Here is a 14,815-nt window from a genome sequence, read left to right on the forward strand (position 1 = left end):
GGTTGCAGTGAGCCGAGATTGCACTACTGAACTCCAGCCTGGGCGACAGAGTGAGACTCCACCTCAAAAAAAAAAAAAAAAAATCCTCATTGTAGCTATACTCTAAAACTTACGCTGGCTTGTTTATCTGGGAACACCTACATGTATTAATTCGTTGAAGATTTATGTCACATATATAGTGTGGCCTCATCTCAAATTTTCATGTGCTTAATTTTGAAACGAGAGTCTACTGGATATTTCCTTTTCTGTTAGCAATTAGCAGCAGTAGTAATGAAAGAATTAATATCTATAGAAAATTCTTTAAAAAAATCTAAAAATAATTTATATTTGATGTTATAATACATTATTTAATTTTTATAGTAAATTCACTAATCGGTTTTGCTTAGACCAGTATGGAAGAAAAGCCAGACTTGGAGTTAACACTTTGTAAGTTTATCTACACTCTGTTCATCTGTGGTTGGCAATATTTGATGCAGTTTATATTAGATTTATGTTTTTGTTATTTAGATTGTTTGGAGCTGAGATGAGGACAAATTCGTCACTTTTAATTTTTTGTTTGCTCCCATATATTTATTATCATTTTTTCCAGCTCTCATGGGGGAATGTGCTTTCTACATAGGAAGTAAAACCAAAACTAAAGCACACGTCATAGCCAAAGAAAATAGACATAATGTTTTTAAAACAGACATAATACTTATAAGAAAATGTTATGCTTTTGGAGTGCTTATAACATATGTTTGTTTATAGTTCTTTAAATTGTCCTAATAAAATTTATATCTCAAGGTTTTTCACTCCGTTCAAGAGACATGCACTGAACTTCTGAAGATAGTCGAGAAATACCAGCTAAGACTCAATGGTATGAAATCCTAGATATCTATCTGATAATTCCCATTTAAAATAAATATTAGCATTTTTTAAAATGAAAGATTTAATGTAATAGTAGAACAATTTTGTGAATAGCATCTTATGGCAGAATATGAATATTTACAGTGACCTGTTCTCAAAGGCGCCCCAGTATTCTCTCTTTTCTCCTCAGTTAATCAAATCCTCTAACCCAGATTTATGTTTTGCTGATATTCTTTTTTTTCTTTGAGACAGGGTCTTTCTCTATCACCCAGGTTGGAGTGCAGCGGTGCGATCACAGCTCACTACAGTCTCCACCACCTGGGCTCAAGTGATCCTCCCGCCTCAGCCTACCAAGTAGCTGGGATACCTGGCTAATTTTTGTACTTTTTGGTAGACACAGGATCTCACTATGCTGCCCAGACTGGTTTCAAATTTCTGGTCTCAAGTGATCCTCCTGCCTCGACCTCCCAAAGTGCTGGGATTACAGGTGTGAGTCACCATGCCTGGGCCTGCCCAGCATCTGAAATGGATTTGTTTCCATCACTTAAACCTCTTTCTTGACTCCCACTTGCCCTTGCAATTAAATTTAATTCCTCTGCTGCTGTTTACAGAAAAACATGATGTAATTGTCTGTATGCATGGTCTCTGTTCCTTTCCTTCCACTTTCTCTTGTACTCACTCCAGTCAAGTTTTCATCCGCATCACTCCACCAAATTTCTCTTGTCAAGGTCGTGATTAACCAACTCCTATCTAAATCTGGCTTATCACATTATTTAACACAGTTGATTATTTCCTATTCCTTGATACACTTTCTTCACTTGGCTTTCCGGATTTTCCTCCTCCTTTCTTGGCATCCTGCCTTTGCTGATTCTCTTCTCTCCTGGACCTGTTCGGGTTAAAACTCAATCTTTGGATCACTTCTCCTTTTTTAATTACCATGGGCCTGCTGGACATGGCGACCTCTCTAATCACACCTCCTAAAACTTCCTCCCCTTTAGCCATATTAATACCTTACATAGTAGGCATATCTGCATAGTGGAATCCCTAACTTCCTTTGTGTATTTGGTCAAATGTCATCTTTTTAAATGAGGCCCTCCCTGAACTGCATATCTAAAATGCAATACTCTCTGCCCTCAGAGGGTACAAAAAATACAGTACAATACAATGCAATGCAATGCAATACTCTTTTCTCTCAAAACTCCCTGTCCAGTTAACAATATTCAACATTCTATATATTTTGTCCATTGTTTTTCTTCCCACCACTAGAATATGCCCTCCCTAAGGGCAGACTTTTTTTTTTTTTTTTTGAGGCGGAGTCTCACTCTGTCGCCCAGGCTGGAGTTCAGTGGCGCAATCTCAGCTCACTGCAACCTCTGCCTCCCGGGTTCAAGCAGTGCTCTGCCTCAGCCTCCCAAGTAGCTGGGATTATAGGCACTCACCAGCACGCCCGGCTAATTTTTGTATTTTTAGTAGAGATTGGGTTTCACCATCTTAGCCAGGTTGGTCTTGAACTCCTATCCTTGTGATCCACCCGCCTTGGCCTCCCAAAGTGCTGGGATTACAGGCGTGAGTCACTGCACCCGGCCAGGACAGAATTTTTCTGTTATATTTCTGTGTCTACAGTCTAGAAACAATGGTCTAGCATGTAGTCAGTACTCGATAAATATTTGATTTCAATGAATCAATAATTTTTCTCATGTAGCTACGTAAATTAATCTGATCACTTTATAATCAGATCTTATATATTGTCCCATTAAAGAAAGAAATCCAATAAAGCATGATTATTCAAGTATTTTTTTGACTACCTGCCATGTGCTTTTCCCAAGGAAATAGTTGGAGAAACAACTTTTGTAACAAAAAGAGAGACAATGTAAGTAGTATGTAATTGAGTTCAGAATAATGATATAGACATAACTGAATTCCTAGGAGTGAAAAATAACCATGAATTAGAGTAATTGGTAAAGGCAACTCCATAGACAGGAATTGAGGTAAAACTTAAAGGATTTATAGAAGTTGAACATGTAGAGAAGAGACTTGGAGTTTAAAGAGCTTAAAGAATGAGAACAGCCTGCATGGACAGAAGAGTTTGTCATTGAAACTAATGGGAGGATAAAGGAACAAAGGAAATTTGGGGTCAGATTACTAATGACCTTATATATTTTACCAAGCAGTAAAAGGCCATCACAATCACTGGACCAAGTGAGTCCTGTCTTAGAAATGAAAATGTGAAGAAAATCAGCAAGTTTATATACCCTGAAATCACTAGATCTTTTAGCACTCTGGTAGAGCATTTCAGGATAAGGAAGAGATATACATATATAGATTTAATTGTGTATTTTCGCTTCAAGATTGTGTATAAATACGTGATTTCTTGAAGACAATTGTATTAATACATCTGTTGGGAGTAACATCAGACAAATGCAGTAGGTTAGTCCAGCACCATAAATTTATGGGAATCTCTTGACTGCGGGGAGAACACGTCAGGGAGGGGTCTCTGTAGATTTTGGCAGGCAGGTCTCAACATAGAAGCAGCAAAGATTCAGCCTCACTGACTGCCCTTTCTGCAATGATAAAGGTAAGCTTCAGTGATCATTTATGTTCAGTTGATAGTTGACAATGAAGTATTCCAAGTATTCAAAGTGCTTTCTGAACCACTATACCCAAATGAATGTTTTCTAGTAGGTTTTTTGTTTTGTTTTGTTTTTGAGGTGGAGTCTCGCTCTGTCACCCAGGCTGGAGTGTAGTGGCATGATCTATGCTCACTGCAAGCTCCACCTCCCGGGTTCATGCCATTCTCCTGCCTCAGCCTCTCGAGTAGCTGGGGCTACAGGCGCCTGCCACCATGCCTGGCTAATTTTTTGTATTTTTAATAGAGATGGGGTTTCACCGTGTTAGCCAGGATGGTCTCGATCTCCTGACCTCGTGATCCACGCGCCTCGGCCTCCCAAAGTGCTGGGATTACAGGTGTGAACCACTGTGCCCAGCCCTAGTAATTTTCATTGAGGTATATTTTATGAAGTTCTGATTCAAAGGAAATGTGTAAACTGTACATCAGCATTAAATTAGCGTGACTCCCCAAACCGCATCTGCTCTGTATCAGGTCGGTTGTTCATGGTTTTATTAGAGATGAGACTACAGACTGTGTAGACACCTTCCTCATTACACCATTGTGCTCTCCTTGGGTCACTCTTACAGGCATGGCGGCGGGGACAGGGGGAGTGGGGAGGCAGCATGAGGAGGCCTGAGTTCTGTTGCTGCCCCACAAATAGCCAGGCATTTACCTTTCAGTTTTAACTTTGATTTTCTATGAAGTAGGATGAAATTAGGCATGACATTTGTTGTTGTTTATGTACTTTAAGCTTATAATTGGAGTGCAGTGGGTTTTCTCCCCTTATTAGTCTTATTGTGGTTACAGGATCAGCTTACACTAGATCAGTATTTCTTAAATTGTGGTGAAGGACTTTTTTTTTGTTGCATGGTTTACTTTCAATCTGTTGTAAACTGATACCTTTGTAAAATTCAATAAAAATGAATTTTTAGCTGAGCACTGTGACTCGTGCCTGTAATTCCAGTGCTTTGGGAGGCCAAGGTGGGAAGACGGCTTGAGGCTAGAAGTTTGAGACCAGCATGGGCAACATAGTGAGACCCTGCCTCTAAAATAATTTTTTAAAAATTAGCCAAGCACTCATGCCTGTAGTCTAAGCTACTCAGGAGGCTGAGGCAGGAGGATCACTTGAGCCCAGGAATTCGAGGTTGCAGTGAGCTATGATCAAGCCACTGCACTCCAGGCTGGGCATCAGAGCAAGATCCCATCTTTTAAAAAAATAACTTTTAGAAAAATGAAATAAAATGCGTGAAAAATGTATTATAAGCTCACTTTATTAGATTTGACAAATATAAAATGCTCAAAGTCTCTACACAGTTATTCTCAGTTTCCTTCCTTCTTTGCTTGTCACAGCTTGGTAACAGAGGATTCTGGACCGATACTGGTCCATGGCCCACACTTTGAGCAGCAGTGCACTAGATGACAGTTTTAGGGTTGCTGGAGCAGAACTGTGGACATCTGTGGGTCTGGGATACCAATCATAGGAAACTGAAGCCAGGATGGAGTCAAGAATGAATTAACAAGTTTAAATAGGAAACACTTCGTAAGAGGCAATTATCCTAAAATACATCTCTGCACATTTGAAAATGCATCATTTATGGCTTTGTTTTGTAGTTTTGAGAGATTTTTGTCACTAAAAATCAGTCCTTCTCAAAGCGAGGTCCATGGATTCACTGTGTCGAAACCATCTGGAGTGCTGATAAGAAGCCAGATTCCCTAGACCTATGGAAAGTAGAGTCTCTGGAAATGGAGCCCAGGAATTGCATTTAAAAAATAAGTCTCTCTTCTTCTTCCCCCAAGTAAATCTTGTATAGAAAGTTATTGCTGTGAGAATTGTAGTTGTGTATGTGTTTTAAACAAATGATGAAAGGAAACAATTAACTACACTGTAATTTTTTTCCTAGTTATATCAGAGGAAGAAAATGAGCTAGGGCTCTTTTTAAAGTTTCAAGCGGAACGGGATGCAACTCAAGCTGGCAAAATGATGGACGCCACTGGCAAGGCACTTTGTTCTTCAGCCAAGCAAAGGTTTACCATGGTGGTTCATTATCTTGAATCTGTAGTCAATCTGACAGTTTTGACATATGTACTTAAATTTGCATATTTGTAAAGGTCACTGTTCATTCTAATAAAGGGTTAAAGAGAAATATACCACAGTTATATGTTTTGACACCTAATTCTTAATTACTAATTTTGTATTCAGAATAATTATTTAATGATTGATGTTCTTTTATTTCCCCTAAAATCAGACAAGTGTCAGTTATATTTCTCAACTGGTTTAATGTAACAGTCACAGAATGACTAACATCTTAAAAATGTGTATTTCCAATTTCACTTTTTGATACCATACTATAAATACAGTGGTACTTTTTAATTAGAAGAATTTTTTCTTCTTAATTACATAGTTTCCAGTTATTATTTCAGTTTCTAATATAATGATACCTACTGCAAAGAATCTCCTATAATTACTAAACCGAGCCCAAATCTTTAGCATTTAAGAAGAATAAAACAGTCCTTATCAGACCTATAATGATGGTATCCAATTTATATAGCTTTATTCTGAAACATCACGTCAGTGCAGAAGTCTATCTTGAAGGAAGTGACATGGAGGTACTAAGTACAGGGCCCTCCAATGGCCACTAAGCAAAAAGGAGGAATTGGATTTAATTTGTGTTTCTTAAATACTTGTTATCTTGTCCTCATCCTCAGCTGCTAAGAACTCCATACTCATTAGTTCTCCTAGCATCTCATCTACTCTTCCAAACCCAGGTTTTCCCTGAACTTGTCAAATGAAAGGCTTTCTGTTAATTGGATTATGCTTTATAAATGCAGGTTCTCTGTTCCTCTCAGAACTGTTTTCTAAATGGCACATTTACTTCTCAGGTTATTTATACATGGAATAACATCCAGAGTATTGCAAAATGACATATTTCCTAAAGTAATACTGGGGGAGGATTAGACACTTTTTTTTTTTTTTTTTTTTTGAGGTGGAGTTTCACTCTGTTGCCCAGGCTGGAGTGCAGTGGTGCCATCTCGGCTTGCTGCAACCTCCACCTCCCGGGTTCAAGTGATTCTCCTGCCTCAGCCTCCCGAGTAGCTGGGATTACAGGCACCCACCCACCATTCCCGGCTAATCTTTTGCATTTAGTAGAGACAGGGTTTCGCCATGTTGGCCAGGCTGGTCGCAAACTCCTGACCTCAGGTGATCTGCCCGCCTTGGCCTCCCAGAGTGTTGGGATTACAGGCATGAGCCACCGCTCCCGGCCAACACATATTTATTGATAATTCAGAGTTGGCTATATGATCCTTATTTGCTTTCAAAATCTCCTTAGGGAACTTAATAAATTTTTACTTGTAGATTCATCTTGTTAGCAAATATGCTTTGTCATTGGTTTAAACTTTGTTTTGTTTTACTTATGATGTGTTCAACCCTCTGATTTTTACCTCTCTGCCATTAGATTGGCCCTGTGTACTCCTCTGTCTCGTCTGAAGCAAGAAGTAGCAACATTCAGCCAAAGGGCGGTATCTGATACCTTGATGACAATTAATCGGATGGAGCAGGCGCGCACAGAATACAGAGGAGCTCTGCTGTGGATGAAAGATGTATCCCAAGAGCTGGACCCAGACACCTTAAAGCAAATGGAAAAGTTTAGAAAAGTATGAAAATGTATCCTTTTCCTTTTCTTGGTGTATGAAATATGGAACTGCCACAGAATAATTAAGATAATAAAATTTCAGGTGTTTGTTGAGAAATATATGTTTCATTATACATTCTTGGTTGCTTGGAGACTGTAGTTGAAGTACAAAAGTTTATCACACTTTTATTTTTACTCCTGGAGTGGCATCTTCACACCATCTACCTTTTTTATTAATTTTTTTTATCTGTTTCATGATAGATCTAAATTACTTCTTAAATGTGCTTGCTTGAACTTTTGAGATTCGTTGCAGGAAGAAAATAGTTTATTACAGAGGGACTAAAGTAATTTAAGTAAAAACTCATGTAAAATGATTGTTAATTATAAGAAAATATGAAGGTTATCAAAATTTTTATTCTGTCTCAATACAAAGTTTGGCCACAGACTTCATAAGCAACTAGGTATGAACATATGTTTTTGCTAAATAAACTCCTTATTATAAATTATAACCACTCATTGTATGATACATAAATAACAAAATTCATTTTATCATTCATTTCATAAATAGAGACCCCATAATAAAAATAATAATATTTAATTCTGATGGAGCCATGACTCTGGGCCAGATGTTAAGTGGTTTGCCTCATTGATTACACACAACAGCCCTATGAAGTAGGTGAATACATGGCCTCAGGCCACAACAACCTCGTATTCCATCCCTTTTACATCCTTTGACAGAATACAGTCCAAGGGAGTGATTGAACAACATTGTGAATGCGCTAAATGCCACTTAATTGAACACTTTAAAATTGCTAATTGTATGTTATGCAACTTTCACCTCAATTTTTAAAAGAAGAATAATGTATTAGTCTATTTTCATGCTGCTGATAAAGACATACCCGAGACTGGAAAGATATTTAATGGACTTACAGTTCCATGTGGCTGGGGAGGCCTCACAATCATGGTAGAAGGCAAGGAAGAGCAAGTCACGTCTTACATGGATGGTGGCAGGCAAAAAGAGCTTGTACAGGGAAACTCCCCGTTTTAAAACTATCAGATCTTGTGAGACTTACTATCACAAGAACAACATGGGAAAGACCTGCCCCCATGATTCAATTATCTCTCACTGGGTCCCTCCCATAACATGTGGGAATTCAAGATGAGATCTTGGCAGGGACACAGTCAAACCACATCAAATACAATCCAAGTCCCTATCTGGACCCTAAAAACCCTGCATGGCCTGATCCCTGGTCCCTCCACAACCACATGTTGTACTTGCTTCCTACACTCCAGGAAGAATGTGCTCTACCTCCTTGCTGCTTGTTCTTCTAACATGATAAGGTCTTCACCCCCTACCACTCTCAGAACCTTTGTCCTTGCTTGTCCCTAGTTCTGGAATGCTCTCCCCAGGGTCTTAGCATAGTCTGCTCATCATCTTTCTGTCCCAGTTCAAACATCATGCATGATCTCACCAGGGACTTTCATGTCATCAGTCATTCATTTCTGTTTACTTATTTGCTACTTTTGCAACTATATATTTATTTACTTCTTTTTTTCGTGTGCCTTCCTACCCAAGGATGGTGGGGAAGAACATTGTTTTGTTCACCACAGTATCTCAGAGCCTAGAACAATGCCTTGCATATAATAGGTACCTTATATTTGTTGAATGAATATATTAAAAAGTTGAGTATTCACACTACCTGATGGCATGACTCACCATTTATTCAAGAAATACAATAGGTCTCTACTGGAATTTATAAATATCTGCATGATTCAGAAATACTATTAATATTTCTCAGTGCTTTAACGAGGTCCCCTTTCCATTTATTCTTCTGCTCTTAGCTAAGTGCTATCTATGAATAGTTTTAAATGTTTCTTTTTATTTGGAATAGTTTTTTAAAAACGATTTGCTTTCCATCTCTTATCTCATACTTTCTCAGCATAAAGATATCTTCTGGAAAGAATCTCCTACAATTACTAACAGTAGCCAAAATCGTCATCATTACTCATGAAATATTAATGATACAGGGAAAAGGAATTAGTCTTTATTATAATTTATTTCTGAAACTATTTATTATGAACCTTGTACTATATTTATACTATATATCTGTAATAAAAATTAGCATTTTATTGCAGGTACAGATGCAAGTGAGAAATAGCAAAGCTTCTTTTGACAAGTTAAAGATGGATGTTTGTCAGAAAGTGGATTTACTTGGAGCTAGTCGCTGCAATATGCTATCTCATTCGCTCACTACCTACCAGGTACCCACCTCCATGGTCAGCATGTCCTTGCAGTAAAGATGAGTGGTGAGATTCCTTTTTAAAAGTTGTCTAGAGGGTGCAAAAAACTATGTGTGATTAGATTCCTTTGAATAGCAGTGTTGGGCTTAGAAACCAAAGTTTTCTAATTCTAAGTTCTATGTTCTTTTCATTCTGCCAAGTTGCCATCCTGTATCACTTTAACCTCAGAAGTCTCACTTGTGCTTATATTACCACAAATCACATATAAATAACACACAGTGAATAAGTTAGATATTAATAAGCAGTTATTGATTTTTACATATATTTTTAAATGGAAAAAATTGAATAAACTGTACTTACATAAGAAAAGAGTAATAAACTACAGGAAATGGACATTAACTCCTGCTTTTAGGGAGTCTGCCTATTTCAGTTCAGTACTGTGGGATTCAGGAATGGAGAAAGGATGCACTTGAAAATAACTGTGTGTGATATCTGTTTAGCATCTTGCCTGAAACACAACAGCTATGAGTTCAATTCTCCTTTATTCTCTCCATTCATCCCTCTCACTTTAATCAGGAACCCTGAAGCAGCGAGGAAAATTTCCAATTACTTGAGTTAGCTTGAGAACACATTTTTTGGCAAATCTCTCTTGAACTCTAGATGAAAGGCCAGATTTAGTGGTAATGTAATTTTTAGTGGTAAATGTAATTTTTCTCCAATTAAAAAGTTTTATATATTCCCATTAACATAAAGATTACACATGTGTCCCTCCTTTAACAGAGATTGGTATTTTTGTGCTTTTAACATTTCTCTTTTTGATATCTCAGATGTTCTAATCCCTAAGTTTTCATTCTCTTAGCTGCAGTTACTCTCTAGGTGGCTCCAGTGTGCATTCCTGTGCTATTTATACAGATAACACCCACACGTGCAGACAAAGATGCCAATTCTTATGCACAATCACTATTTGCAGTGCTTTATGGTTCCGAAAACTTGGAAAATTGAATTTGGTTCCTGCTGCTTCTTATTTGGCAACTGTTCATCTACTAAACTAGTAAGGAAATATAGCACTTAAAAAATCATGGAGGTGAAGGAGAACTGTAGTGTCACCTTTTCTTTTTTTGCAGAGAACACTGCTTGGATTCTGGGAGAAAACAGCTCGAATGATGTCCCAAATTCATGAAGCCTGTATTGGCTTTCATCCATATGATTTTGTAGCTCTCAAGGTACATTGCGTTCCATGTTCTTTTGTTTAGATGTATTACACTTCATTTAGGTGATAACATTGAAACCTTTTTTTTTTTTTTTTTTTTACCAAGGTTAATTTAAAATTTACAAAACATTGAGAAACATTCTCCTTCAGCCAAGGGTCAGCATTTTCCTAATTGCAAACGCTGCCAGCAACACTGAAATACATAGGAATACTGCTGGCAGGCTCAAGATATTAGTAGGACAGGGAAAAAGAGGGAGACAGTAAAAAGAGAATTTAAATGCAAAGGAGATAAGAAAAGGCTATGGAAAGGAAAAACTTAAGAGGAACAAGTGATGGAAAGTGGTGATGTGTTCTCAAAAATGAACAGATTACCTACCTGACGATATTAGAAGTTACAGAAAAACTTTGTTTTACTTTTACACTGATGTCATGGATATAGTTCATGATACCAACATTATGCTAGGTTTCAGTACCTTTTAACTTACCATTCATTCTGCCTTATTTTCAGTAAAGCTTGAAAGTGTTGCTGGCTGGTTTGTTCCAGCTGGATGTGGTATTTGTGATAGGCTCATATCTTGCATATTTCTGGGGTTTAGGATGAACATAAAGTCATGTTCTGATATGGCATCTTCCAGCCCCAAAGATGCCCTTGAATTAGGTTGTTTTTTGTTTTGTTTTATTTTGACTTTTTATGTAATAAATGTGTCGCTGTATGGCATACTGTGTATTTAGGCAAATTTTATATCCAATTTCTGCTCAGAATCAAAATTGAAAATCTTTAGCTGTATTTAGAGCATTGCGATACAGACTAGCAACACAGTTTAAGTGTTCTTTAGGCCTATTACTAAGTCGTTAAACTAATCTGTGGCTACCCCACATCACAGTATGTGCAGTTTGCACAGGCAGCCAGGAGAAACAAGTATATGAAGCTCAGTAGCTCAGTTCAGATTACAATAGCATACATGTCCTATATCTTTCACTCTCTAGTTCGGAACTTCCTATTTCATATGGTTCTTTAGAATTTATATTCTCATTTTCTTTGCAGAGAGGAAGAAACAGTCTTTCTATTTACTTAACATTGACTTTCTTATCCTTAGCAACTACAAGACACTCCAAGCAAGCTTACTGAAGACAATAAATATGAACAAATAGGCGATTTTCTTACTGAACAGCTCAATAAGTAAGCAGGCATAAGTCATCTGTGTCATGTTATAGAAGTCCTGGATACCATCATATGATACATCTGGAAAGAATTGTTTCTCCTCTTACTGAATATTTATTTCTATGTCATTTTTCCAATCAACACTAAACATTTGTGTCATAGTCTGTTTTGCTATAACAGAATACCTGAGACAGGGAAATTTATAAAGTAAAAAAGTTTAGCTCATGGTTCTGCAGGCTGGGGAGTTCAAGGGCATGGCCCTGGTTTCTGGTGAGAGCTTTAGTGCTGCTTTATAACATGGCAGAAAAGGTCAAAGGGGAAGCAGACCTGTGTGAAGAGGCAAAATCAAGGGGCGTGCTGGCTGTATAACAACCCATTCAGAAGCATTCCTGAGAGAACTAATCCAATCTCATGAGAGTAAGAACTCACTCATTACCATGAAAAAGGCACTAAACCATTCATGACGGATCTGCCCCCATGACCCAAACACCTCCTACTAGGTCTCCACCTCCCAATACTCCCACACTGAGATTGGGGTCAGATTTCAACAAGAGTTTTGATGAGGAGAAATTCAAACCTTAGCAATTTGTTTTGAAACCATATATATGTATGTGTATATATATATATAATATATATTTCCATTTTTTTCTTAATATCCAGATCCTACACAAATTTTTTACATTTTTTAACATAGCAGACAAAGGACATGACAGGAGTATCAAACTGATTGGGGTCATTAAGAGTCTGTCATTTGGGATACTGAGCCTTGTATTAAGAGCCACAAGTACTTCTAGTGACTCTTGAAATGGGCAGCTAGAGAGAAGAAAGGGACACGTACCAGCATCTGTGAAATAAACTATGAGAAATCTATTTCCAGAATAACATACATAGGACTGGGACTGGTTACCTGAAAATATGGGCTGTTGCCATGTACATCCTTCATGTCCCCTGTTTCCCTTTTATTATATTGTCCCTTTGTTTTTCTTTCAAAGCTGCTATTTAATTCTCATTTTAACCAGATTCAGTATATTAATGAACTCAGAAATAAGGGCCAGTGATAAACCATATATTGTTGAGTAGAAGGTGATCATGAGAGAGTGGTTTGTTATAAAGCCCAACGCGCCTTGGAGTTTGCCTCTTGGCATGTGTCCACTTCCCCTTTGACCTTCTCTACCATGTTATGATGCAGCACTAAAGCCCTTGTCAGAAGCTGGGGCCATGATCTTTAACTTCCCAACCTGCAGAACTAAATCAACCTCTTTTCTTTATAAATTACTCAGTCTCAGGTATTCTGTTATAGTAACACAAAATGAACTAAGACACAAATGTAACAGACATTTTCCCATCTTCTCTATGAGGAAATCCAAACCAATTTTTTTTGCTAACTTAAATGTATAAATGTTTTAAGATAAACATTGATCAAATGTCTAGTTATAAATTAAATTTGTGAATTTATATATTGACTTTTTTTTTTTTTTGACAGTGTCTCATTCTTTTTGTCCAGGCTGGAGTTCAGTGGCACAATCTCAGCTCACTGCAACCTCCCCCTCCCAGGTTCAAGCGATTCTCCTGCCTCAGCCTCCCGAGTAGCTGGGATTACAGGCATGCACTACTAAGCCCAGCTAATTTCTGTATTTTTTAGTAGAGATGGACTTTCACCATGTTGGCCAGGCTGGTCTCGAACTCCTGACCTCAAGTGATCTGCCCACTTCAGCCTCCCAAAGGGCTGGGATTACAGGAGTAAGCCACCACGCCTGGCCTATATTGACATTTAAAATCATATGTTACATGAACTATGTTAATTTAGTAAAATTTTTCCATTCTCATATTTCACAAGAGTTTTATTCAAAATCCTCTCATGTATCTTTAGCATTATGAGAGCTGCTTTTCAAGTTAACTAGTAGATAGCCAAGCTCTTCACTTCTCTTCCATCCAAGTTCTTTAAAAAAACATAATACTGTTAGGGAAAATTTCATTTCAGGTCATGAGTATTTATTTGCTCTGTAGGTTTATTTGTGTAGTATTTACAAGTAAATACTGTATAGATTTAAGTATCTTTAAAGATTTATTAAAAACAACTTTCAATACTAGCAACTGTGAGGTGATGCCCCAGGTGTAGTGAGTATGTCTGTGTTCAATTTATTTTTCTTTTTTTTTTTTTTTTGTTTTTAGACAGAGTCTTGCCCTGTCACCCAGGCTAGAGTGCAGTGGCACGATCTCGGCTCACTGCAACCTCCACCCCCCAGGTTAAAGCAATTCTCCTGCCTCAGCCTCCTGAGTAGCTGGGATTACAGGCACGCACCACCACACCTGGCTAATTTTTGTATTTTTAGTAGAGACAGGGTTTCACCATGTTGGTCAGGCTGGTCTCGAACTCTTAACCTCGTGATCCGCCTGTCTCAGCCTCCCAAAGTGCTGGGATTACAGGCGTGAGCCACTGTGCCCGGCCCCATTACTTTGTCTTAACTTTTTCTTTATTATATCAGATAGATGCTATAAATACCCAAAATTAGTATTGATTGAGGATATTTTAGGCTGATGTGTCTTGCAAACATCACTTAGTTGTTCAAAATAGGGTACTACATCTTTTCTAGAGTTCTTCATTCCCTTGATTTAGTTCACAAGTGTTCTTAAAACCTTTCAAGGCTTGAAAATGAAACTTCTTATTCTATGACTTTGATGGTGAAGGTTCTTGAAGATTGAGTACTGAGCGTGATGCCTGGTGCTTTGTAGATACTCAGTAAATGTTTATGGAAGGAATAAGGGGTGAAATGTCTGTATAGATCTATAAAAGAAGTAGGAAATGCACCAGATGTAGATTTTAGGGGATCTAGTGGACAATTTTATGTTTTCTGAGTAGAAAATTCTTTTTAACCATATAAAACTGTTTGGGGAATATAATTCACAAGTGTATTATAACAAAAAATCTACATTTTTTTTGTTTTTACTTCAGGCTAGTTTTGTCTGATGAGGAAGCAAGCTGTGAGAGAGAACAAGGTAAGATGGTAAATTTATTACTTTGAAATGGTCACATTTTAAATGTCAAAATAGTTTATCACAGCCTTTTTTTTTTTTTTTTTTTTTTTTTTTTTTTTGAGACAGAGTCTCGCTCTGTC

The 14,815-nt window shown here is 37.6% G+C and overlaps 1 protein-coding gene across 1 annotated transcript in view; it reads left to right on the plus strand.

Annotated features, from left to right (window-relative positions):
- Positions 1–14,815, plus strand: part of ICA1L (islet cell autoantigen 1,69kDa-like) — a 99,306-nt gene that overhangs the window by 49,430 nt on the left and 35,061 nt on the right. Inside the window, exons 5-11 of the mRNA XM_011974471.1 lie at positions 784–856; positions 5,356–5,479; positions 6,910–7,108; positions 9,223–9,348; positions 10,452–10,550; positions 11,635–11,717; positions 14,653–14,696. Coding sequence (XP_011829861.1) covers positions 784–856; positions 5,356–5,479; positions 6,910–7,108; positions 9,223–9,348; positions 10,452–10,550; positions 11,635–11,717; positions 14,653–14,696 — 748 coding nt within the window. The remainder of the gene's footprint in view (positions 1–783; positions 857–5,355; positions 5,480–6,909; positions 7,109–9,222; positions 9,349–10,451; positions 10,551–11,634; positions 11,718–14,652; positions 14,697–14,815) is intronic.

The sequence above is a fragment of the Mandrillus leucophaeus genome, unplaced genomic scaffold, assembly GCF_000951045.1.
Source record: "Mandrillus leucophaeus isolate KB7577 unplaced genomic scaffold, Mleu.le_1.0 Scaffold146, whole genome shotgun sequence".
In the NCBI taxonomy this organism is placed as follows: Eukaryota; Metazoa; Chordata; class Mammalia; order Primates; family Cercopithecidae; genus Mandrillus; species Mandrillus leucophaeus.